The 26,338-nt window shown below is 43.8% G+C and overlaps 2 protein-coding genes across 4 annotated transcripts in view; one reads left to right on the forward strand and one right to left on the reverse strand.

Moving 5' to 3' along the window:
* Positions 1-26,338, forward strand: part of VWC2 (von Willebrand factor C domain containing 2) — a 1,827,208-nt gene that overhangs the window by 41,073 nt on the left and 1,759,797 nt on the right. The window lies entirely within an intron of this gene.
* LOC143781068 (uncharacterized) lies at positions 1,879-5,623 on the reverse strand. The gene is made up of 3 exons (XM_077267616.1): positions 5,450-5,623; positions 5,076-5,306; positions 1,879-4,944 (listed from the first exon to the last, which is right to left on the reverse strand). The coding sequence occupies exon 3, from the start codon at positions 4,805-4,807 to the stop codon at positions 2,867-2,869; it is 1,941 nt and encodes a 646-aa protein (XP_077123731.1). The 5' UTR covers positions 4,808-4,944; positions 5,076-5,306; positions 5,450-5,623; the 3' UTR covers positions 1,879-2,866.

The raw sequence follows: 26,338 nt of genomic DNA on the forward strand, positions 1-26,338 counted from the left end.
GATTGCAAGGAGGGACCGCAGACAGGCTTACTAGGCCTAAAATAAATAAAAATAGGCTCAAGGCAGTTAGAGTTATTTCGCAGGGGTACACAGGCAGCATTGGTGTGGTCAGCAGAGGAGGATTGCAAGGAGGGACCGCAGACAGGCTTACTAGGCCTCAAATAAATAAAAATAGGCTCAAGGCAGTTAGAGTTATCTCGCAGGGGTACACAGGCAGCATTGTTGTGGTCAGCGGAGGACGATTGCAAGGAGGGGCCGCAGACAGGCTTACTAGGCCTCAAATAAATAAAAATAGGCTCTATGCAGTTTTAAATAGGTTACATCAGTACTCAGGCAGCATTGGTGTGGTCAGCAGAGGACGATTGCAAGGAGGGACCGCAGACAGGCTCACTAGGCCTCAAATAAATAAAAATAGGCTCAAGGCAGTTAGAGTTATCTCGCAGGGGTACACAAGCAGTATTGTTGTGGTCAGCGGAGGACGATTGCAAGGAGGGACCGCAGACAGGCTTACTAGGCCTAAAATAAATAAAAATAGGCTCTATGCAGTTTTAAATAGGTTACATGGGTACACAGGCAGCATTGTTGTGGTCAGCGGAGGACGATTGCAAGGAGTGTCTGACACAGTTAGTACTCCCAAAAAATAAATAGATTTTAATGTCTCGCAAAACAACAAAACAAAAAAAAAAGGGTGGCATACTTAGGTACAGGGGTGGGCGCCTCTACTGAGTTTCAGACATAGTAATTTGGCACTTCGTATTTACTGGTGTCAATATAGGACATTGACCCTGACTATTTTAACTAGCATCATACATGCCAACAAATTGGTATTGTCAGTGCCAGGCATTGAAGGATGTCAGCGCATAGACTAAACATTGTTGGAGCTGTGAGAGATAATTTTGCACGTGGTAGAGCATAGTTTGAGCTGGGGGGGGGAACTCTCTTGTGGCTGGCGGTACAGGCCCAGGGCCCCTCATGTTACAACGGTGTGTCTGACGTTGGTTGCGCGCCACCACCGCCAGAGACACTTTATTGTACTATGAGGGACGCAGTGGCAGTGCCGTCGACCAAAAGCGGGCACACCCACCTCTTCAGACAAACGGCACTCTAACGGGTGCTTGCGCCAAGTGGCGAGACCACGACCCCGTGGGGGGAGTTTTCCCATTTAGGGAGGTGTAAACATGTCGTATGCTGGACAAACAGCTGCTGCAAAGTAAGAGATTGGAACACTCAGTAAGACCAGTCCACAAGCAAGACCTTTTTATAGGAAAGCTAGGTGTCAGCCGGGAAAGGTGGGGCAAAATAATTTGAAATCCAGGAGTGGTTCATTTTCATGAAGGTTAGATCATCAACATTTTGGGTAGCCAGACGAGTCCTTTTTTCGGTTAATATTGAACCAGCAGCACTGAATACTCTTTCTGATAGCACACTAGCTGCTGGGCAAGCAAGCTCCTGCAATGCATATTCTGCCAATTCAGGCCAGGTGTCTAATTTGGATGCCCAGTAATCAAATGGGAATGACGGTTGAGGGAGAACATCGATAAGGGATGAAAAATAGTTAGTAACCATACTGGACAAATGTTGTCTCCTGTCACTTTGAATAGATGCTGCAGTACCTGTCCTGTCTGCGGTCATTGCGAAATCACTCCACAACCTGGTCAGAAAACCCCTCTGTCCAACGCCACTTCTGATTTGTGCACCTCTAACACCTCTGCCCTGTAGCCCCCTGCAGCTCGTGTGAGAACCATCACCGGCGCTGTGTGCTGGGAATGCCTGAATCAAACGGTCTACAAGAGTTGCTTGTTTGGTTGCTAATATTTGATCGAGGTTCTCATGTGGCATAATATTTTGCAATTTGCCTTTATAGCGAGGGTCAAGGATGCAGGCCAACCAGTAATCGTCATTGGTCATCATTTTAATAATGCGTGGGTCCCTTTTGAGGATACGTAAGGCATAATCCGCCATGTGGGCCAAGGTTCCAGTTGTCAAATCTGCGGTTGTGCTGGGTTGAGGGGCTGTTACAGGCAAATCTACGTCACTTGTCTCCCTCAAAAAAACAGAACCCGGCCTTGCAACGCCACTAATTTCTATTGGGCCAGGAGAAGCTTCCTCATTAAAAAAATACTCATCCCCATCATCCTCCTCGTCCTCCTCCTCCTCTTCGCCCGCTACCACATCCTCTACACGGCCCTGACCAGACAATGGCTGACTGTCATCAAGGCTTTCCTCTTCCTCGGCTGCAGACGCCTGCTCCTTTATGTACATCAAACTTTGCATCAGCAGACGCATTAGGGGGATGCTCATGCTTATTATGGTGTTGTCTGCACTAACCAGCCGTGTGCATTCCTCAAAACACTGAAGGACTTGACACAGGTCTTGTAGCTTCGACCACTGCACACCTGACAACTCCATGTCTGCCATCCAACTGCCTGCCCGTGTATGTGTATCCTCCCACAAAAACATAACATTTCGCCTCTGTTCGCACAGTCTCTGAAGCATGTGCAGTGTGGAGTTCCACCTTGTTGCAACGTCGATGATTAGGCGATGCTGGGGAAGGTTCAAAGACCGCTGATAGTTCTGCATACGGCTGGAGTGTACGGGCGAACGGCGGATATGCGAGCAAAGTCTGCGCACTTTGAGGAGCAGGTCGGATAACTTTTGAGGAAGCACTGCACCACCAGGTTTAAGGTGTGAGCCAGGCAAGGAATGTGTTTCAGTTGGGAAAGGGCTATGGCAGCCATGAAATTCCTTCCGTTATCACTCACTACCTTGCCTGCCTCAAGATGTACAGTGCCCAGCCATGACTGAGTTTCTTTCTGCAAGAACTCGGACAGAACTTCCGCGGTGTGTCTGTTGTCGCCCAAACACTTCATTGCCAATACAGCCTGCTGACGCTTGCCACTAGCTGTCCCATAATGGGACACCAGGTGTGCAACAGTGGCAGCTGCAGATGGAGTGGTTGTGCGACTGCGGTCTGTGGATGAGCTCTCGCTTTTGCAGGAGGACGAGGAGGAGGGGGGCGAACGCCTACAGCCAACTGTTTCCTAAACCGTGGGCTAGGCAGAACTGTCCCACTATTGCTGGCCCCTGTGGACCCTGCATCCACCACATTCACCCAGTGTGCCGTGATGGACACGTAACGTCCCTGGCCATGCCTACTGGTCCATGCATCTGTTGTCAGGTGCACCTTTTTAGTCACAGATTGCCTGAGTGCATGGAAGATGCGCTCTTTAACATGGTGGTGGAGGGCTGGGATGGCTTTTCTCGTAAAGAAGTGTCGACTGGGTAGCTCGTAGCGTGGTACAGCGTAGTCCATCAGCGCTTTGAAAGCTTCGCTTTCAACTAACCGGTAGGGCATCATCTCTAATGAGATTAGTCTAGCAATGTGGGCGTTCAAACCCTGTGTACGCGGATGCGAGGATGAGTACTTCCTTTTCCTAACAAGAGTCTCATGTAGGGTGAGCTGTACTGGAGAGCTGGAGATCGTGGAACTAGCGGTGGTGTCGGTGGACATGGCAGACTGAGAGATGGTTGGAGATGGTATTCTTGCCGGTGCCCTACATGCAGTGTTTCCTACTACGAACCTGGTGATTCCCTGACTGCTTTGTCCTGGCGATGAAAGCTGCACAGATACTGCAGGTGGTGCGGGAAATGGTGGGCTTACAGTGAGGGAAGGGATGTAGCGTTGCTGACTAGCTTCATTGGCCGAGGGTGCTGCAACCTTTAGGGATGTTTGGTAGTTAGTCCAGGCTTGCAAATGCATGGTGGTTAAATGTCTATGCATGCAACTTGTATTTAGACTTTTAAGATTCTGACCTCTGCTTAAGGTAGTTGAACATTTTTGACAGATGACTTTGCGCTGATCTTTTGGATGTTGTTTAAAAAAATGCCAGACTGCACTCTTTCTACTATCCGATACCTTTTCAGGCATTGCAGACTGAGCTGCTTTAACCGGATGTCCACGCTGTCCTCCAACTGGTTTTGGTTTTGCCACGCGTTTTTGGCCAGATACGGGCCCGGCAGATGGAACCTGTTGTGATGTTGATGCCTGCTGCGGCTCCTCCTCCGCTTCAGAACTACTGCCTCCTGCACCCTGTTCCCCCAATGGCTGCCAATCGGGGTCAACAACTGGGTCATCTATGACCTCCTCTTCTATCTCGTGAGCAACTTCGTCTGTGTCACTGTGTAAGCCGGTGGCATAGCGTTCGTGACGGGGCACCATAGTCTCAGCTGGGTTTGATTCTGGCTCAGTACACTGTGAGGGCAATGTTCTGGTCTGAGTCAAAGGAACAGCATAGTAATCTGGCTGTGGCTGTGCATCAGTGCACTCCATGTCCGATTCAACTTCTAATGGGCATGGCCTGTTAACTGTTTCACTGTCTATCCCAGGAATGGTATGTGTAAAGAGCTCCATGGAGTAACCAGTTGTGTCACCTGACGCATCCTTCTCTCTTGTTCTGGGTGAAGAAGACAAGGAAGCGACTTGTCCCTGACCGTGAACATCCACTAATGACGCGCTGCTTTTACATTTATCACTTTCAGAAGAGGAGGCAAAAGAGCTAGAGGCTGAGTCAGCAAGGAAAGCCAAAACTTGTTCTTGCTGCTCCGGCTTTAAAAGTGGTTTTCCTACTCCCAGAAAAGGGAGCGTTCGAGGCCTTGTGTAGCCAGACGACGAACCTGGCTCAACAACTCGAGACTTAGGTGCTGTATTGCTTTTACCACGACCACCTGATGCTCCACCAACACTACCATCATTACCAGCTGACAATGACCGCCCACGGCCACGACCTCTTCCACCAGACTTCCTCATTGTTTGCAAAATGTAACCAAATTAACGGTATCTGTTACTGTAAATCAACTTATAAGGTGAACTCAAACTTCTGTAGGATTTATATATACCTTTTTGATGGCTGACAATGAAAGGAAAATCAGGCCCAATGTTACACACTAGGTTTTATGTGCCCCAATAATTTGAGACAGATGGTACACACAGGACCGGCACTCAAGCACAAATGCCAATCTTAATCTCCCACTATGTTTTTTTTAAGGGAGAATTAAAAAAATTCCCAGTATGACACACTAGGTTTTATGTGCCCCAATAATTTGAGACAGATGGCACACACAAGACCGGCACTCAAGCACAAATGCCAATCTTAATCTCCCACTATGTTTTTTTTTTCAGGGAGAATTTAAAACAAAATAAAAAATTTCCCAGTATGACACACTAGGTTTTATGTGACCCAATAATTTGAGACAGATGGCACACACAGGATCGGCACTCAAGCAGAAATGGCAATCTTAATCTCCCACTATGTTTTTTTTTTTCAGGGAGAATTAAAAAAATTAAAAATGGCCCAGTATTACACACTAGGTTTTCTGTGGCACACAATGAGAGACAGATGCCACACACAGCACTGGCACAGAGGCAGACTTGTCAATCTTTATCTCCCACTATTTTGTTTTTTTTTTCAGGGAGAATTAAAAAAAAATAAAAAATGGCCCAGTATTACACACTAGGTTTTCTGTGGCACACAATGAGAGACAGATGCCACACACAGCACTGGCACAGAGGCAGACTTGCCAATCTTTATCTCCCACTATTTATTTATTTTTTTCAGGGAGAATTAAAAAAAAAAAATGGCCCAGTATTACACACTAGGTTTTCTGTGGCACACAATAAGAGACAGATGCCACACACAGCACTGGCACAGAGGCAGACTTGCCAATCTTTATCTCCCACTATTTATTTATTTTTTTCAGGGAGAATTAAAAAAAAAAAAAATGTCCCAGTATTACACACTAGGTTTTCTGTGGCACACAATGAGAGACAGATGCCACACACAGCACTGGCACAGAGGCAGACTTGCCAATCTTTATCTCCCACTATTTTGTTTTTTTTTTCAGGGAGAATTAAAAAAAAATAAAAAATGGCCCAGTATTACACACTAGGTTTTCTGTGGCACACAATGAGAGACAGATGCCACACACAGCACTGGCACAGAGGCAGACTTGCCAATCTTTATCTCCCACTATTTATTTATTTTTTTCAGGGAGAATTAAAAACAAAAAAAAAATGGCCCAGTATTACACACTAGGGTTTTTGTGGCACACAATGAGAGACAGATGCCACACACAGCACTGGCACAGAGGCAGACTTGCCAATCTTTATCTCCCTGCAGTAATCTCAGAAAAGTATGGCAGTCAGCTATAAAAAGGACTGCTGCACACAAAAGTGTGAACAAACAAACAAGATAGCTGTGCAGAAAGGAAGGAACAACAGGATTTGTGCTTTGAAAAAAGCAGTTGGTTTGCACAGCGGCGTACACACACAGCAACGCAGCTATCAGGGAGCCTTCTAGGGCAGCCCAATGAGCTACAGCACTGAGGAAAAAAAAATGTAGCTTCCACTGTCCCTGCAAACAAAAGGTGGTGTTGGACAGTGGAAATCGCTACAGCACAAGCGGTTTGGGGCTTTATGTACCCTGCCTAACACTATCCTTGCTTCTGACGAAGCGGCAGCAACCTCTCCCTACGCTCAGATCAGCAGCAGTAAGATGGCGGTCGGCGGGAACTCCCCTTTATAGCCCCTGTGACGCCGCAGAAAGCAAGCCAATAACTGCAATGCCCTTCTCTAAGATGGTGGGGACTGAGATCTATGTCATCACGCTGCCCACACTCTGCATCCACCTTCATTGGCTGAGAAATGGCACTTTTAGCGTCATTGAAACGCGACTTTGGCGCTAAAGTCGCGTACCGCATGGCCGACCCCACACAGGGATCGGGTCGGTTTATGAAAATGATCGATCCGTTTCGCTCAACCCTAGTCTTTAGGGCATTAACGTCCTCTGCTTTACGTGCATTTTTGATATCTCTTACGTGCTCTCTCACGCGTACACGAAGCTGACGTGACATAAGCCCAACGTATATTTTGGAGCAAGGACATGTGGCCAGATATATAACAAAAGTACTACTACAGCATATATGATGTCGAACCTTTTCTTTGCACATGACGGCGTAAAGTGAGTGCCCCTAATCAGATTCTTTTCCTTACAGGCCAAGCAATCGCCGCAAGGATAGCACCCCCAAATTGGACCCCTATTAGTTGGATTGAGGGGATTAATGGTTTTTGCCACGTAGTGACTTTTTACCAATAAATCTCTAATGCTTTTGCCCTGTTTTGCTGTAAAGCTCGGTCTTTGAGGGATGCTTGACGCCAAGACGGAGTCAGTGAGAAGTACTGGCCAATGTGCATTGATTATCTCCTGCATACGTTTCCAATAGCAATTGTATGTGGAGATAAATCTAACATTGTTTTCAGATGTAATTTTCTTCTCTTTTTTGTACAATAACTGATGTCTCTCAGTTTTCTTGGCTCTAATGTACCCTTGCTTAATACAACGATTGCTATAGCCACGGGCTTTAAATCTGCTTTTGAGATTTTCAGATTGGGCCTCAAATTTTTGTTCAGTAGAGCAAATCTGCTTCATCCTGAGGAACTGGCCAACTGGGATGGCTTTGATAGTATGTGTGGTATGGGATGAGGACGCATGCAACAGGGAATTGACTGAAGTAGCCTTCCTATACACATCTGTATGCAGCGTCCCCATCTCATCCACCCCAAGACAGATGTCCAGAAAATCAATTATCTGTTTGTGTGCCTTATATGTTAACTTGATGTTGTGAGGGTTGCAGTGCTGATTAATTCTAGTTTTGAAATCACATGTAGTCTCACCGACATACCATAAGGAACAAGGACACTGCAACAGGTAAATTACATGGTCGGAGTCACACGTTGGATAATGCTTGATATGGAATTCCTCATTAGTGATTGGATGGGAGAATTTTGAGCATTTGATCATCAGACTGCAATTGACACACGACAGGCAAGGGAAACATCCTTTCCTATCAATACCTGTCAATGTCAACTGGCCAAATTTTTTAAAAGACCCAATGTCAGACCTCATTATACTTGTACCTATTGTCCAATTTCTTTTATAAGAAAAATAGGGGGTAGTTTAAATTCCTCAACATGAGGTAAACACTTATTCAGCATACCCCAATGTTTACGAATCACATTAGCAATTTTTTTACTTTCTTCACAATATGCAGTAACAAATGGAATCCGATTGAGTCTCTTAACCTCTGTTTATTTATATAGTAATTTTTCTCTCTCAATTTGGTCAGCTCTATCTTTCTGGCATTCCAGTAGATTTCTGGGATAACCTCTGTTAGAGAATTTTCTAATCATGCTTTCCATTGATTTCTCTTGTGACTCACTGTCATTCTCAATTATTTTGACTCTCAACAATTGGCTATATGGAATAGCCTCCAGCATCTTCTTGGGATGATTATCAATTGCCTTGGTATATAATTGTGTGCCAAATATATCAAATTCAATTTTTATGTTTACATCTAAAAATTGTAGATTGGTGTTAGAATGCACCAAGATAAACTTAATTGTATCATCAATGGTGTTCATAAATTGATGAAATTCAATGAGCCTCGATTCGGTTCCAGTCTATATGAGGAAGATATCATCTATGTATCTCCACCACACAGCTACATAGCTGAAGTGGTGGAACACATAGACAAAATCCTCTTCCAGAACACTCATAATTAAATTTGCATAAGCAGGCGTCATATTGGCGCCCATGGCGACTCCACGCAATTGCAAATAATTGTCATCACCAAACAGAAAATAATTTTTGGTCAATACTAGTTCTAGAAGCTGTAAAATAAATTTTCGGGTTTCTTCTGAGAGATTAGTGAAAATTAGCTTTTTACTGACTGCATATAAACCTCTAGAGTGGTCAATAGATGTGTACAATGAAGTGACATCGAAAGGCGCAACAATTATTTCTCCCGATATTCTCACCTGATCAATTTTCTGCAGAAAGTCAATTGTATCTCTGACAAAAGAATCTGTACATTCGGCAATCCGATTCAATATCCTATCCAGATAGACTCCAATATTAGACAGAATGGTGTTACATCCGGAGACAATTGGTCTACCCGGAGGATTTACAAGAGGCTTATGAATTTTTGGTAAAATATACATGACAGGGGTAGTAGCATGTTCAATAATCAAAAATTCTGATAAATCGTTATCAATAATCTGTTTTTCTAAAGCTTCTCCCACAATAAAGTTAATTTTTCTAGCAATCTTGAATCTGGGGTCAAATGGTAGTCTCTCGTATACCTCCGGGTCCCTCAACTGCCTCAGGACTTCACCAACATATTTATTGCAATCCATAACTACCAATGCACCACTTTTGTCGGCACTTTTTATCATGATTTCTTCACAGTGTGATAAATCATATACAATTTTAATTTCACCTTTTGTCATATTAGGGTACTCAAAATGTTCACTACAATCATTTTTTAGAAGTTCTATATCCCTATTGACTGCAGTTATAAATGATTCAATAGCAGCGCAACTACTAGATGGCACAAAGTTGCTCTTTTTTCTGAGTGATACTTTTCTCAAGCTTAGCTCACTATCTGCAGTACCATCCCTGACCACTTGGTTACAAAACCATTCTTTAAGTTTTAAGGACCTATAAAAATTATACAAGTTAATTGTTGGCTGAAACCAATTAGCATTCATACAGAGACCCTTATTGAGGACAGTAATTTCATCATCAGTTAACACTTTCTTAGAGATATTTACAACTAAACCTGTTCCTTGCTCCTGGTCATCACTGAGTTTTCTGCTACAGGTTTGTTTTTCCCTTTCTTCTCTTTTTTGTTGTCTCCGGTGCTTTTTTCCTCCCCTTTTCCTGCTGGTTTCTGTTTGTCCTTTGGGGTTTGAAATCTAAAAGAGTCATGGTTAATTAATAAACAGTCAATATTACAGTCAGGTACACAGTTCCTTTTAGGCCAGCGACCTTTCTTTCTCCAGTTCCCAGAACTCTCTCTTTGCCAATTATAGATATTGCTAGTCTTATAGTCATCCATATCACGATTCCACTTCCTACGTTTCACATCCCCCAATTCAAAGCGTAACTTTTCCATTTTCGTATCCAAGCTTATTTTAAAGTTATTCCACTCATCCTCTTTCACCAAGGCTTTAATTCCTGACTCCAGCACTACCACTTCTGCATTACATTTCTTCAATCCTTGTTGCAAAAATTCAATATTCAAAAGAATTATGTCCATACCTTACTTATTAAAAATCATACAAAATTTCATGCAGAAAGAGGAATCACCAATCATAAGGTTAGGTCAGATATTAGAGCGTAGTCCCTTTGGGATCTTCTTTGCTCTATAGAATTCACTTAAAGTGATTAAATGCAATTGTGACATCACAGATTTCTTATACATACAGTAGATTCATACTTAGATTTCAGATCAAATAATTATGGAGTACTTAGGAACGTGGCATCTACTTTCACTTCACCAAGAATCTTCTCCTCATCTTCATTAGTAAATGCAGAAATGCCGGGCTCAAACTTACTTTCCATAGTCCAAAAAGGTAATAGAAAAAAAAACACATCAATGGTGCAATTTTCCACAAAAAAGATAGATAGGTAGAAAAAGAGGAACAGCACCAGAAAAAATACCTTAAAGCATGCACGCTTCCCTGACAAGCATTCCAATGGCCTTCCAGACAGTAAGCAAAAGGGAAACGGCACAAAAAGATGTAAAAAAGAGGACTTTTACTCTCCCTTGCATTTTCACCTTCCACGTTTGGATGTGGAATGCTCTGCTTGACTGATGGGGTTCCCCCACACCTTGTGACATGGAGGGACTTATGTCCTGACCTCCTAATTTATCTGCCTTATTCCTTGGTAACTTGTTCTTTTACTAACGCCATATTTTTGATGTGTGCCTATGTTTGTTATATTGTATTACCTGCATCGTGCCACAATATATGGCGGTATTTTATGACTAATTAAAACACAGCTTTGAAGCACATAGCCACACCAGGTAATAATAAAATAAATATCTTTATTTGTAATTCTTATAAAAATACACAGGCACAGTGCCAAGTCACATATTGACTAACAGTAATTTGTAGCATAACCAGAGTATAAGAAATGAGAAGAAATGGATGCACCCACTAAATGTGCTGCACCATGGAGGCAGTATGGGTCTCTAATTAGGGGATATCATGGAGACACAGGTACTAAGTAGTTGCTAAAGTGCTTAGTGCATAAAGTGCATAAAGGAAGCCGTGGGCGAAACGCGCGTAGGGGCGCGGGTGCGTGCTCGTGGACCTCAGTATGGGTAAGGAACTCTGATGGGTATTTTTACCGTTTGTGATGGGACATTGGTATATTGACTCTGCTATGTGATAGCCTGATTTATGGGCACTTTATGCACTAAGCACTTTAGCAACTACTTAGTACCTGTGTCTCCATGATATCCCCTAATTAGAGACCCATACTGCCTCCATGGTGCAGCACATTTAGTGGGTGCATCCATTTCTTCTCATTTCTTATACTCTGGTTATGCTACAAATTACTGTTAGTCAATATGTGACTTGGCACTGTGCCTGTGTATTTTTATAAGAATTACAAATAAAGATATTTATTTTATTATTACCTGGTGTGGCTATGTGCTTCAAAGCTGTGTTTTAATGAGTTATTCGGAAGCATCACCCTTATAGTCTGTGTAGTAGCTTGAAGGGGTGATCCCAAAAGTTTACTATGGTACTAGTGGTTTTTGAGATCGTGTATCTAGGTATTTTATGACTAGTGATTTTTTGCATCAATGTAAGAAATGCGCTTATCCTGCGCTTTAACCCCTTCACCCCGAAGCCTGTTTTCACCTAAGTGACAGGGCCAATTTTTACAATTCTGACCATTGTCACTTTATGAGGTAATAACTCTGAAACGCTTCAACGGATCCTGTTGATTCTGAGAGTGTTTTCTCGTGACATATTTTATGATAGTGGCAACATTTCTTTGATATTACTTGCATTTATTTGTGAAAAAAAGGAAATTTGGTGAAAATTTTGAAAATTTTGCAATTTTCAAACTTTGAATTTTTATACCCTTGCATCAGAGACTCATATCACACAAATTAGTTAATAATTAACATTTCCCACATGTCTACTTTACATCAGCACAATTTTGGAACCAAATTTTTTTTTTATTAGGGAGTTATAAGGGTTAAAAGTTAAACAGCAATTTCTCATTTTTTCAGCAAACTTTACAAAACCATTTTTTTTAGGGACCACATCACATTAGAAGTCACTTTGAGGGGCTTCTGTGATTTAAAATACCCAAAAGTGACACAATTCTAAAAACTACACCCCTCAAGGTACTCAAAACCACATTCAAGAAGTTTATTAACCCTTCAGGTGCTTCACAGGAATTAACGGAATGTGGAAGGGAAAAATGAACATTTAACTTTTTTTCACATAATGATCTTTTAGCAACAATTTTTTTTATTTTCACAAGGGTAAAAGGAGAAAATGGACCACTAAAGTTGTTGTGCAATTTTTCCAGAATACACTGATACCCCATATGCAGGGCCGGTTTTAGGCAAAGTGGGGCCCTAGGCAAAGTGTAAAATGGGGCCCCAAATGCTAACATATTGCACTTCATACAGAAGCATTTCGGTTGTATTTACATGCGCTGATCTCAGGCCGCTAAACGAGTGTGATCGACAATACTGAAGTCGTTGGACGCTTGTTTCCCGGCCTCTTTCCACCGTCTGAGAAAGAGTGAAGGGGACAGAACGATCACTAATAGATCACTAACAGATCACCATACAGTATCATGTTATCAGCAGCACATCTACAGTTTACACCGGCGGCGTCCTGCTGAGAACAATGATTTTTATTCCGGCATAAGCAGTCCAATCACCCAATGAATATGCAGCATTTTGCTTGTTTAGTATAATACACTCCATAGTCCTCCATATATTATAATGTGCACCACAGTCCTCCATATTGTAAAATGCACACCCCATAGTCCTCCATATAATATAATGTGCCCCATAGTCCTCCATATAGTATAATACACTCCTCATAGTCCTCCATATAGTATTATACACTTCCCATAGTCCTCCATATAGTATAATACACTCCTCATAGTCCTCCATATATTAAAATATACTCCTCTGTCCTCCATATAGCATAATACACTCCTCACAGTGCTCCATATAGTATAATGCACCACCATAGTCATCCACGTAGTACAATTCACTTCCCATAGTATAATGCACCCCATAGGTCTTCATATAGTTTAATGTATTCCCCATAGTCCTCGATACAGTATAATTCAGCCCACATATAGTATAATGCAGCCACCCCAGAGTATAATGCAGCCACCCGAGAGTATAATGCAGCCACCCCAGAGTATAATGTAACCCCCCACACAGAGTATAATGTATCCTCCCCATAGAATATAATGCAGCCCCCCATATAGTATAATGTAGCCCCCTCATAGAGTATGATGCAATCAACCCTCATAGAATATAAATATAATACAGCCCCCCATAGAATATAATGTAGCCCCGAATAAGATATAATACAGCCCACCTCCCCATAGACTATAATGTAGCCCCATCAAAGGGTATGATGCAATCATCCCTCATAAAATCTAATAAAGCCCCCCACAGAATATAATGCAGCCCCCCATAGTATATAACACAGCCTCCTCCATAGAATATAATGTATAATGTACCCCACAAATATATAACACAGCCACATAGTACAGTACATAACACAGCCATAGAATATAATATACCCCCATAGTATATAGCACAGCCCACATAGTAGTATATAGCACAGCCCACATAGTAGTATATAGCACAGCCACTTAGTATATAGCACAGCCCACACAGTAGTATATAGAACAGCCCACACAGTAGTGTACTGCACAGCCTACACAGTAGTGTACAGCACTGCCCCCACAGTAGTGTACAGCACAGCCCCACACAGTAGTGTACAGCACAGCCCACACAGTAGTGTACAGCACTGCCCACAGTAGTGTATAGCACAGCCCACTCATTAGTGTATAGCACAGCCCACACAGTAGTATACAGCACTGCCCACAGTAGTATACAGCACTGCCCACAGTAGTATACAGCACTACCCACAGTAGTATACAGCACTGCCCACAGTAGTATACAGCACTGTCCACACAGTAGTATACAGCACAGCCCACATCCCCCTTCCCTCCCTGCCTCTCTCCTCCTGAGAATGGCCGCACAGTCCAGTAAAAAACAAAAAAAACACAAGCTCCTTGCCTCTCCCCGAGCACGCGCTGCTCCCTGCTACTGTCACATGGTGAGTACGCGATGACGTGCACCCGCTGTGTCAGAGGCAGAGCGGGGAATGATGGGAGAGGGAGCGTCAGGTGATGCTCTCTCCTCCATCATTGCGTTGAACTGTACCGGCAGTCGCCGATATAGTTTATTGCAGTGGGGGAGTCAGCGCTGGTGGCAGGCGGGCCCCCCTGCCTCACAGGGGCCCCATAGCGGCTGCGTGACTTGCCACTAGCTGGGGGCCCCTGGGGGAGTGGGGGCCCCAGGCAGCTGCCTGGTCTGTCTTCCCCTAACGCTGGCCCTGCCCATATGTGGGGGAAAAACACTGTTTTGGCGCACGGCAGGGCTCGGAAGGGAAGGAGCGCCGTTTGACTTTTTCAAACAAAAATTGGCTGGAATTGAGATTGAATGCCATGTCGCGTTTGGAGAGCCCCTGATGTGCCTAAACAGTGGAAAACCGCCACAAGTGACCCCATTTTGGAAACTAGACCCTTCAAGGAACTTATCTAGCTATGTGGTGAGCACTTTTAACCCCCAGGAACCCCCAGGTTCTTCACAGAATTTTAGAACGTAGAGGCGTGAAAATAAAAAATCACATTTTTTCCCCCAAAATGATTTTTTTAGCAACAATTTTTTATCTTCAGAAGTGTAAAAAGAGAAAGTGGACCACTAAAGTTGTTGTGCAATTTGTCCTGAATACACTGATACTCCATAGGTGGGGGAAAACCACTGTTTGAGCGCATGGCAGGGCTCGGAAGGGAAGGAGCGGCATTTGACTTTTTCAAATCAAAATTGGCTGGAATTGATATCAGACACCATTTCGCGTTTGGAGAGCCCCTGATGTACCTAAACAGTGGAAAATGCCACAAGTCACCCCATTTTGGAAACTAAACCCTTAAAGGAACTTATATAGCTATGTGGTGTGCACTTTTAACCCCCAGGTGCTTCACAGACGTTTAGAACGTAGAGGCGTGAAAATAAAAAATCTAATTTTTTCCCCCAAAATTATCTTTTAGCAATAATGTTTTTATCTTCACAAGTATAAAAAGAGAAAATGGTCCACTAAAGTTGTTGTGCAATTTGTCCTGAATACACTGATACCCGATAGGTGGGGGAAAACCACTGTTTGGGCGCACGGCAGGGCTCGGAAGGGAAGGAGCGCCATTTGACTTTTTCAAACCAAAATTGGCTGGAATTGTGATCGGACACCATGTCGCGTTTGGAGAGCGCCTGATGTACCTAAACAGTGGAAAGCCGCCACAAGTGACCCCATTTTGGAAATTAAACCCTTCAAGGAACTTATCTAGCTATGTGGTGAACACTTTGAACCCCCAGGTGCTTCACAGAAGGTTAGAACGTAGAGGCGTGAAAATAAAAAATCTAATTTTTTCCCCAAAATGATTTTTTAGCAAACATTTTTTTTATCTTCACAAGTGTAAAAAGAGAAAATGGACCACTAAAGTTGTTGTGCAATTTGTCCTGAATACACTGATATCCCATATATGGGGGAATACCACTGTTTGGGCGCACGGCAGGGCTCAGAAGGGAACGAGCGCCATTTGACTTTTTCAAATCAAAATTGGCTGGAATTGAGATCAGACACCATGTCGCGTTTGGAGAGCCCCTGATGTACCTAAACAGTGGAAGATGTCACAAGTGACATTTTGGAAACTAGACCCTTCAAGGAACTTATCTAGCTATGTGGTGAGCACCGTGATCCTCCAAGTGCCTCACCAAAAATTATAACGTTGAGTCGTGAAAAAAAATAAAACACATTTTTTCCACAAAAATGATCTTTTAGCTACAATTTTTTTTATTTCCCCAAGGGTTATAGGAGAAAATAGACAGAAAAACGATGTTGTGCAATTTTTCACGAGTACGCCGATACCCCATATGTGGGGAAAAAACACTGTTTGGGCACACGTCGGGGCTTGGAATGGAATAAGTGACGTTTTGGATTGCAGACTTTGATGGACTTGTCTGTGGGCATCATGTTGCATTTGCAGAGCCCCTGATGTGCCTAAACAGTGGAAATCCTCTACAAGTGACCCCATTTTGGAAACTACACCCCTGAGGAAATTTTTCTAGAGGCATAGTTTTATAGTATTGATTATAATTCTTTTGGTTTTACTGGTGTATGAATTTATAATGTGGCAGTATGTGTAAGATGTGCGGGGTACATCAGATAATAAACGTGTGTTGTGTCAACAGAGTGTAAACTAATTTTATTAATTCGTGGACGTGTGGTATGCTTTGAAGCAATCCTTCTCAGTGCAGGTTTCACAATGGTAAAGTGTGTCCTTTCGGATTCCCCTCTTGGAACATACTCTGCACCGTTTTTGTGATCATCCTGTACTCGCTGTTTGGGGAACCTGTCCTGGGAAATGTTGACCTGGGACAATACGGGCACTATCAGATTCAGAAGTACTGGGGCCCTCACCTCCCTGAGTGCCAAACAGGGCCTTGATGACTACCTCCTGAAACTGAAGGAAGGTCCCCCCCATATTGCCTGTAGATAGGAACAGCACAAAATCATTGTACATTACCATCTGTACAATGTGCACGGCCAATTTTTTGTACCATACGTAAGCTTTTCGCATGGCACTCTATGGTTGGAGGACCAGATCTGAGAGATCCACACCCCCCATGTACCGATTGTAATCCAGGATACAATCTGGCTTTGGGACTTGTGTTGTGGTCCCACGAACAGTGACAAGGGTGCTGTTGTCACAGTGTATGGTGGTCAGGATAAGGACATTCCTTTTGTCCTTATACTTGACCACCAGCATGTTGTCGCTGCATTGGGCTCTGCTTTCCCCTTTTCTCAGCATTTGCCCAATTAGCAGCTAAGGGAGGCCTCACTGATTTTTTTGCACAGTGCCACATGCAGCTGTACCTCTGGCAGAGAGGGCCTTGAAGAGTGGGACACTGGTGTAAAAGTTATCAATGTAGAGGTGATAACTAGGGTTGAGCGAAACGGGTCGACCATTTTCAGAAGTCACCGACTTTTGGCAAAGTCGGGTTTCATGAAACCCGACCCGACCCCTGTGTGGGGTCGGCCATGAGGTCGGCGATCTTCTGAATCTGGTATCGGAATTCCGATACCGAGTTCCGATATGTTTGCGATATCGGAAATCGGTATCGGAATCCACATTTAAGTGTAAAATAAAGAATTAAAATAAAAAATATTGATATACTCACCTCTCCGACGAGTCCTGGTAGTAATCGGCATCTTCCGTTCCTAAGAATGAGCGCGTTCAGGGCCTTAGAAGATGTCATGGCTTTGTGATTGGTCGCGGCGGCCCACGTGAACGCTCAGCGACCAATCACAAGCCGTGACGTAATTCTCTCAGGTCCTAAATTCCTCATTCTAGGAATTTAGGCCATGAGAATTACGTCACGGCTTGTGATTTGTCGCTGAGCGGTCACGTGGGCCGCCGCGACCAATCACAAAGCCGTGATGTCATCTAAGGCCCTGAACGCGCTCATTCTTAGGAACGGAAGATGCCGATTACTACCAGGGCTCGTCAGAGGGTGAGTATATCAATATTTTTTATTTTAATTCTTTATTTTACACTTAAATATGGATCCCAGGGCCTGAAGGAGAGTTTCCTCTCCTTCAGACCCTGGGAACCATAGTATCCCATTGCACTGCATTGGGTTTCGCGTTTCGGCCGACCCCGACCCCGACTTTTTTATAGGATCGGACGATTTCACTCGACCCGACTTTTGAGAAAGTCGGGTTTCGTGAAACCCGACCCGATCCTATAAAAATAAAAATCGCTCAACCCTAGTGATAACCCTTATCCAGCAGTGGGTGCAGCAATTCCCACACAATTTTCACACTCACCCCCAAGATGGGGGGGCATTCAGGGGGGTTAATCTGGGTGTCCTTCCCCTCGTAGACCCTAAATCTGTGGGTGCACCCTGAGGTACTCTCGCACAGTATGTACAGCTTTATTCCGTATCTGGACCTTTTACTGGGCAGGTACTGTCGGAATTTTAGCCTCCCTTTGAAGTGAACGAGAGATTCATCAATAGCGATGTCCCTCTGGGGTGTGTACGCCTCAGCAAATTTTCTGCTGAAGTGTTCAATCACTAGCCGAATTTTATATAGACGATCAAAGTTTGGATCATCTTGAGGAGGACACTGTGCATTATCACTAAAATGCAAACATTTTTGCATCCCTTCAAATTGTTTCCTTTTCATGGCCATGCAGAATATCGGTGTACTGTAGAGAATGCCAGTACTCCAGTATTGCCGAAGCTTTGGCTTTCTGATTATGCCCATATGCAGCACAATTCCCCAAAATGTCATCATCTCTGCTGCATTTATGGGGGTCCATCTGTGATGACGTGGGATTTTGGGTGAAAAATTGTTGAGCATACAGGTTTGTCTGGGCCACCATAAGATTTATTATTTCATCACTGAAAAAGAATTTGAAGAAGTCAATTTCAGTGAGGCCAGTTGTGTCAAACTGGATTCCTGAGCTGCTGCTAAAATCCGGAATGACGGGCTGACAATTTTCAGGGGGTGCAATCCATACGGGATCGATTGCTGCAGGAGTTGCCTGGGTCCTACGGCGCCTTGTTGGGGGTCCTTCTTTACCAGATGAGGAGGAGGAGGAATAGAGGAATGTGGGATCTTCCTCACTGGCTGTATCCGTGTCGGACGCAAGGATGGCGTAAGCCTCCACTGGTGAATAGCGCCTTGTTGACGAATGGGCCATTTTTATTTTTTTTCCCAAACCCTGGGGATGTGTGTATAACTGGTGCTTTTACACGTGTAATGTGTGGGGCTTGTGTATAGGGTACTCTTTATTATAACCAATCAGAGAGAAAAAACAAGTAGTGAGAAAAAATGTAGAAGAAACAAGAAAAAAAAAATGAAAAGAAAAATTAGATGTAAAAAAAAAGTTTGTATAAAAAAAGTATAAATTTACCCTATGCAACTAAATCTTTTTTTTTGCAAAAGAAAAAACGAACGCCACTAACAGTGTGACATTTGCTCCCCTAATGAACGCGCTAAAAATTAGACGACGCAACTATTCTTTTTACAAAAGAAAAGCGTACGCCACTAACAGTGTGACGTACGCTCCCCTAATGATCGTGCTAAAAATTAGACGACGCAACTAATTATTCTTTTTACAAAAGAAAAAACGAACGCCACTAACAGTGTGACGTACGCTCCCCTAATGAACGCGCTAAAAATTAGACGACGCAACTATTCATTTTACAATAGATAAGTGAACGCCAATAACAGTGTGACGTACGCTCCCCTAATGCACTAAAGATTATCCGTCGATAGCAGATTTTTTAATGCAAAAAAGACGCTACCCCCCTACCTATAAAACTACTCTGTACAATTTTTTTTTTCTCTATAAATAAGACCGGTCATCACTAACGCTGTGACAGCAGCTAATCTACGTCTAAAACTACACTGTATTAACTGCTATTATTATTTTTTTGTAAAAAATAAAATCGGACGTCGCTTAGACTGCGATGTCCGCTACGCTAACCAGCTAAAAAGAGAAAAAGTCCTGTGGCGCAGTCTCTGATCAGCAGCGATACTGATCAAAGCGCTGCGGACACAGGAAGATCATGAATGCTCTGCACGGGACGCTGCGCACAGGAAAAAAAGCGCACAAAAGTGCGCTAAAAATTGAATTGGAGGGAGAAGGGTACTGGAACAGGGATGGGGGGATGTCACCAAACACTGACGCCAGCTACGCTACCTTGTTACATCTAAAACTACACTGTACTAACTACTATTATTTTTTTTCTAAAAAAAAAAACGGACGTTGCTTAGACTACGATGTCCGCTACGCTAACTAGCTAAAAAAAAAAGTCCTGTGGCGCAGTCTCTGATCAGCAGCGATACTGATCAGAGCGCTGCAGACACAGGAAGAACACAAATCCTCTGTGCGAGACGCCGCGCACAGGAAAAAAAATCGCAAAATAAACTGCGCAAAAAATTCAATTGGAGGGTGGGGGAGGGAGGGGGTACTGGAACAGGGATGGGGGGATGGGAAAGGGGTGGGGGAGGTGCTGCTACTGCTGCTGTGATCACAGGCCTCACACAGCAGGCAGATGGCAGCAGACAGCAGAGAGCACAGCAGGAAGCTGGAGCTGGATGCTGAAGATGGAGGCAGGAGATCGGAGGGACGATCGCGCTGACCACCAATAGAAACTTTTCTCAGGTTAGACAGAGGGGCTTAGACCACCGCTCTGCACGCCAAATCTGAGGTAAAGATGGCGTGCAGGGCGGTGATCCCTATTTGAAACTAACCCCTTTGGCGCTGATTGGCTAGAAGCTATTTCAGCCAATCAGCGCCATAGGGGTTAATCAGGTGAGGTGATGTGGCGATCACCCCACCTACTGTGATGGCTGTGATTGGTGCGACGTCAAACAGCACCAATCACAGCCTCTCAGATGCTTTTTTTTTACTTTATTGTCATGTCGCTGTGATTGGCTGGTCAGAATTGACCAGCCAATCACAGCGATCGCCGAAGCGGGGGGGAGGTGCAGCCCCCTGGGGCTACGTGCAGAGATGGTCTGCTGTCAGGGACAGCAGCTATCGGAACCCGATCACCGCGCGATGCCACGCGGTGATCGTAAATGGCGGCGCCGTACTAATACTGCGGCTGGCACAAATGCAGTGCCCGCAGCGCAGTCCTAGTACGGCGCATGGCATGAAGGGGTTAAAACAGCGATATATTGATAAGCCATAGTATATGGCAGAATTTTATGACAAGTGATTTTTTATGCACTATGTGGGAAATGCGCTTATCCTGCCCCTTAAAACAGTGCCATAATGACGTTTTAAATACTTTACAAGCTATGGACATGCGCAGCAGTCAGAACCTTTCCCAATATGGCGATCTTTATCTCTTCAGCACCGCATTGCGCGGGTGCATACACATTTGGACTTATGGGAAAGTTGTTATGTCATCACAGACATGCGCAATAGACTCCTGAGGACGCCAAGGATCTAGCATGTGTTTTTAATGAAGATGTGAGTGTGTTTTAGTCCTTTTTGGCGTGCAACACCTGCGACTATTTAATCACATGATATTTGCAATCTTAAGTACTTTGTACACAATATATCACTATATATATATGAGATATTTTATGAAATATTTTGTATATTTGCACTTAGCACTTTAATTTATGTAATACGGTGATTAGGTCTTCACAAATCATGTTTGAAATGTTATGCTAATTAATTCATTAATGACATGTGCACCCTATACATGTCAGTAGGACTGCTTGATTCACTGCTTGAGAAAGGATTTGTTTTATCCAAAATGTTGCCATGCCACAGGGCATTAAAGTCCTTTTTTTTACATCTTTTTGTGCTGTTTCCCTTTTTTTTACTGTCTGGAAGGCCTTTGGAATGCTGGTCAGAGAAGCGTGCACGCTTTAAGGTATTTTTGTAGGTGCTGTTCCTCTTTTTCTATATATATACAGTACAGACCAAAAGTTTGGACACACCTTCTCATTTAAAGATTTGTCTGCATTTTCATGACTATAATAATTGTACATCCACACTGAAGGCATCAAAACTATCTATTAACACATGTGGAATTATATACTCAATAAAAAAGTGTGAAACAACTGAAATTATGTCTTATATTCTAGGTTCTTCAAAGTAGCCACCTTTTGCTTTGATGACTGCTTTGCACATTCTTGGCATACTCCTGATGAGCTTCAAGAGGTAGTGACCGGGAATGGTCTTCCAACAATCTTGAAGGAGTTCCCAGAGATGCTCAGCACTTGTTGGCCCTTTTGCCTTCACTCTGCGGACTATCTCACCCCAAACCATCTCGATTGGGTTCAGGTCTGGTGACTGTGGAGGCCAGGTCATCTGGCGTAGAACCCCATCACTCTCCTTCTTGGTCAAATGGTCCTTACACAGCCTGGAGGTGTGTTTGGGGTCATTGTTCTGTTGTAAAATTAATGATGGTCCAACTAAACGCAAACCGGATGGAATAGCATGCCGCTGCAAAGCACAGATTTCCACTGGTCTAATGTCCATTCCTTGTGTTCTTTAGCCCAAACAAGTCTCTTCTGCTTGTTGCCTGTCTTTGCAGTGGTTTCCTAGCAGCTATTTTACCATGAAGTCCTGCTGCACAAAGTCTCCTCTTAACAGTTGTTGTAGAGATGTGGCTGCTGCTAGAACTCTGTGTGGCATTGACCTGGTCTCTAATCTGAGCTGCTGTTAACCTGCGATTTCTGAGGCTGGTGACTCGGATAGACTTATCCTCAGAAGCAGAGGTGACTCTTGGTCCTCCTGTGAGCAAGTTTCTTTGTAGCGCTTTAAGGTTTTTGCCACTGCACTTGGGGACACTTTCAAAGTTTTCCCAATTTTTTGGACTGACTGACCTTCATTTCTTAAAATAATGATGGCCACACGTTTTTCTTTACTTAGCTGCTTTTTTCTTGCCATAATACAAATTCTAACAGTCTATTCAGTAGGACTATCAGCTGTGTATCCTCCAGACTTCTGCACAGCACAACTGATGGTCCCAATCCCATTTATAAGTCAAGAAATCCTACTTATTAAACCTGACAGGGCACACCTGTGAAGTGAAAACCATTCCCGGTGACTACCTCTTGAAGCTCATCAAGAGAATGCCGAGAGTGTGCAAAGCAGTCATCAAAGCAAAAGGTGGCTACTTTGAAGAACCTAGAATATAAGACATAATTTCAGTTGCTTCACACTTTTTTGTTTAGTATATAATTCCACATGTGTTAATTCATAGTTTTGATGCCACGCAATCACGGACTCTGGTATCCGGTTCCTAGAGCTCAGCTCTGGGGTGAGTTTAATCACAGCTCCACTCACTGAATGGACAATTTTCATAGTCATGAAAATACAGAAAAATCTTTAAATGAGAAGGTGTGTCCAAACTTTTGGTCTGCACTGTATATATATATATATGTATATATATATATATATATATATATATATATATATATATATATATATATATATATATATATATACATATATATATATATACAATAGTGCAGCGCCCCAGAGTCTGGTCATTGCAGTAATGTCGCTCTTCCACCAGGGGGAGTGATGGTACGTCTGATTGTACTAAAAGAGTTCACCTTGCCAGGTATCACAGTCACACATTACACTTCACACTCCAGCCACCAGGGGGAGCAAAAGGTCCTATCTACTAGGCCCCTCCTCACACATGGGTAAAACTGGGGGTTGGATAGGAAGTTAGGAAGAAAGCAGCCTGGGAGAGTTCGAGAGAGGACCTGTCAGGGGTGGGATCCTGACAGCGGCCTAGCACAGACAGATCGTTACGGAGCCGTGCCTGTACCTCATGGCGGCAGTCTCCTAAGAAAGGACACGAAGTGAAGTATATTGTGGAGAAGTGAGAAACGAGATCACAGCACAAAGGCGATAGAACCAGAAGGAGTCGTGCCCCAAGATCGGCAAAATCCTTCTGAGGCGCGTAGCCGGCGGCCGGAACGCCGAGCAAGTAATAGGCTCTACGCATTACTTTAAACTACGGCAGGGCAGTTAACTCTAGGTTGGCTGTCTCACCTTTACACCTAATGAAGACAACGGAGGCAATTGTGGGAGAGGGGTGTCTCTAGGGTCCCTATAAAATAACTCCAGGTCTACCCCGTCATACGGGTGCGTCCTATCCATATCATCTGGGGGACGGAGAGAGAGAACAGAAACATACATGACAGTTGTGAGGACTATCCCGTGGTGTGTTGTGAATTCTGCTCTTGGGCTCCCTCTGGTGGTTATAAGTGGTAGCGCTGCTGTCTTTGGATCGCTGCAGTCATCAGGTGTGTCCACTTATTGCAATCCTGACTGGGCTATTTACTCTTGCTTGACCCTTTAGTCAGTGCCAGTTGTCCATGGTTCCTGGAGGATTCACATCCCTTCCTGGTCTCTCCTGCTTTGCTGTTCATTTCAACAAAGATAAGTTCTGGCCTTGTTTTTTGCAGTCCACATGCTGTGGGCCTTATTGTTCAGTTCTTTTCCAGGTTTGTCTTGTCCAGCTTGGTCTGTATAAGGATTTGTTCAGCCAAGCTGGTATCTCTGGATATGCAGATATACCCTCCATATCTTTAGTTAGATGTGGAGATTTTGTATTTTCTGTGGTGGATATTTTCTAGTGTTTTAATACTGACCGCATAGTACTCTGTCCTATGCTTTCTATTTAGCTAGAGCGGCCTCCTTTGCTAAATCCTGATTTCAGTCTGCGTATGTTATTTCCCTCTCCTCCCACAGTCAATATTTGTGGGGGGCTGTCTATCCTTTGGGGATTTTCTCTGAGGCAAGATAGTTTTCCCTTTTCTATCTCTAGGGGTATTTAGTCCTCCGGCTGTGTCGAGATGTCTAGGGAGTGTTAGGTACATTCCACGGCTATTTCTAGATGCGGTGTTAAGTTCGGGGTCTGCGGTTAGTACAGGTACCACCTTCTCCAGAGTACGTCCCATGCTGCTCCTAGGCCACCAGATCATAACAGTACAACTGGCAAACAATGAGTTAATCGCATCTCAGAAGAAGGGAAGGAAAGTGCTGAGCCATTTTTTTTTCTGTAGTCTGTTGTGTCTTTTCTTCCCTCTTTACCTCTGTGTGGCTCAGGAGTTTGGCGCTGGCATGGATGTTCAGGGATTGGCTTCTCGTGTGGATCAACTTGCTGCTAGAGTACAGGGTATTTCCGATTATATCGTTCAGACTCCGGTTTTAGAGCCTAGAATTCCAACTCCTGATTTGTTTTTTGGGGACAGGTCCAAATTTTTGAGCTTTAAAAATAACTGTAAACTGTTTTTTGCTCTGAAACCCCGTTCCTCTGGTGATCCCATCCAGCAGGTTAAAATTGTCATCTCTCTGCTGCGTGGTGATCCTCAGGATTGGGCATTTTCCCTGGAATCTGGGAATCCGGCTTTGCTTAATGTAGACACCTTCTTTCAGGCACTAGGGTTATTGTATGATGAACCTAATTCAGTGGATCATGCTGAGAAGACCTTGTTGGCCCTGTGTCAGAGTCAAGAAGCGGCAGAATCGTATTGCCAGAAATTTAGAAAATGGTCTGTGCTGACTAAATGGAATGAGGATGCCTTGGCGGCAATTTTCAGAAAAGGTCTTTCTGAATCCGTTAAAGATGTTATGGTGGGGTTCCCCACGCCTGCTGGTCTGAGTGATTCTATGTCTCTGGCTATTCAGATTGATCGGCGCTTGCACGAGCGCAGAGTTGTGCACACTATGGCGTTATCTTCCGAGCGGAGTCCTGAGCCTATGCAGTGTGATAGGACTGTTTCTAGAGCTGAACGACAAGGATTCAGACGTCAGAATAGGTTGTGTTTTTACTGCGGCGATTCTGCTCATGTTATTTCTGATTGCCCTAACCGTACCAAGAGAATCGCTAGTTCCGTTACCATCAGTACTGTACAACCTAAATTTCTGTTATCTGTGACCCTGATCTGCTCATTATTGTCATTTTCTGTCATGGCATTTGTGGATTCAGGCGCCGCTTTAAACTTAATGGAATTTGCCAGACGTTGTGGTTTCCCCTTGCAGCGTTTGCAGAGCCCTATTCCTTTGAGGGGCATTGATGCTACACCGTTGGCTAAAAATAAACCTCAGTTTTAGACACAGCTGACCATGTGCATGGCGCCAGCCCATCAGGAAGATTGTCATTTTCTGGTGTTGCATAATTTGCATGATGCTATTGTACTGGGTTTCCCATGGTTACAGGTGCATAATCCGGTATTAGATTGGAAATCTATGTCTGTGACTAGTTGGGGTTGTCAAGGGATACATAGTGATGTTCCTTTGATGTCAATTTCCTCCTCCCCCTCTTCTGAAATTCCTGAGTTTTTGTCAGATTTCCAGGATGTATTCGATGAGCCCAAGTCCAGTTCCCTTCCACCGCATAGGGACTGTGATTGTGCTATTGACTTGATTCCAGGCTGTAAGTTCCCTAAGGGCCGACTTTTCAACCTGTCTGTGCCAGAACATGCCGCCATGCGGAGTTATGTTAAGGAGTCTTTGGAAAAGGGGCATATTCGGCCATCTTCTTCACCATTGGGAGCAGGTTTTTTTTTTTTTTGCCAAGAAGGATGGCTCTTTGAGAC

The sequence above is a fragment of the Ranitomeya variabilis genome, chromosome 6, assembly GCF_051348905.1.
Source record: "Ranitomeya variabilis isolate aRanVar5 chromosome 6, aRanVar5.hap1, whole genome shotgun sequence".
NCBI lineage: Eukaryota > Metazoa > Chordata > Amphibia > Anura > Dendrobatidae > Ranitomeya > Ranitomeya variabilis.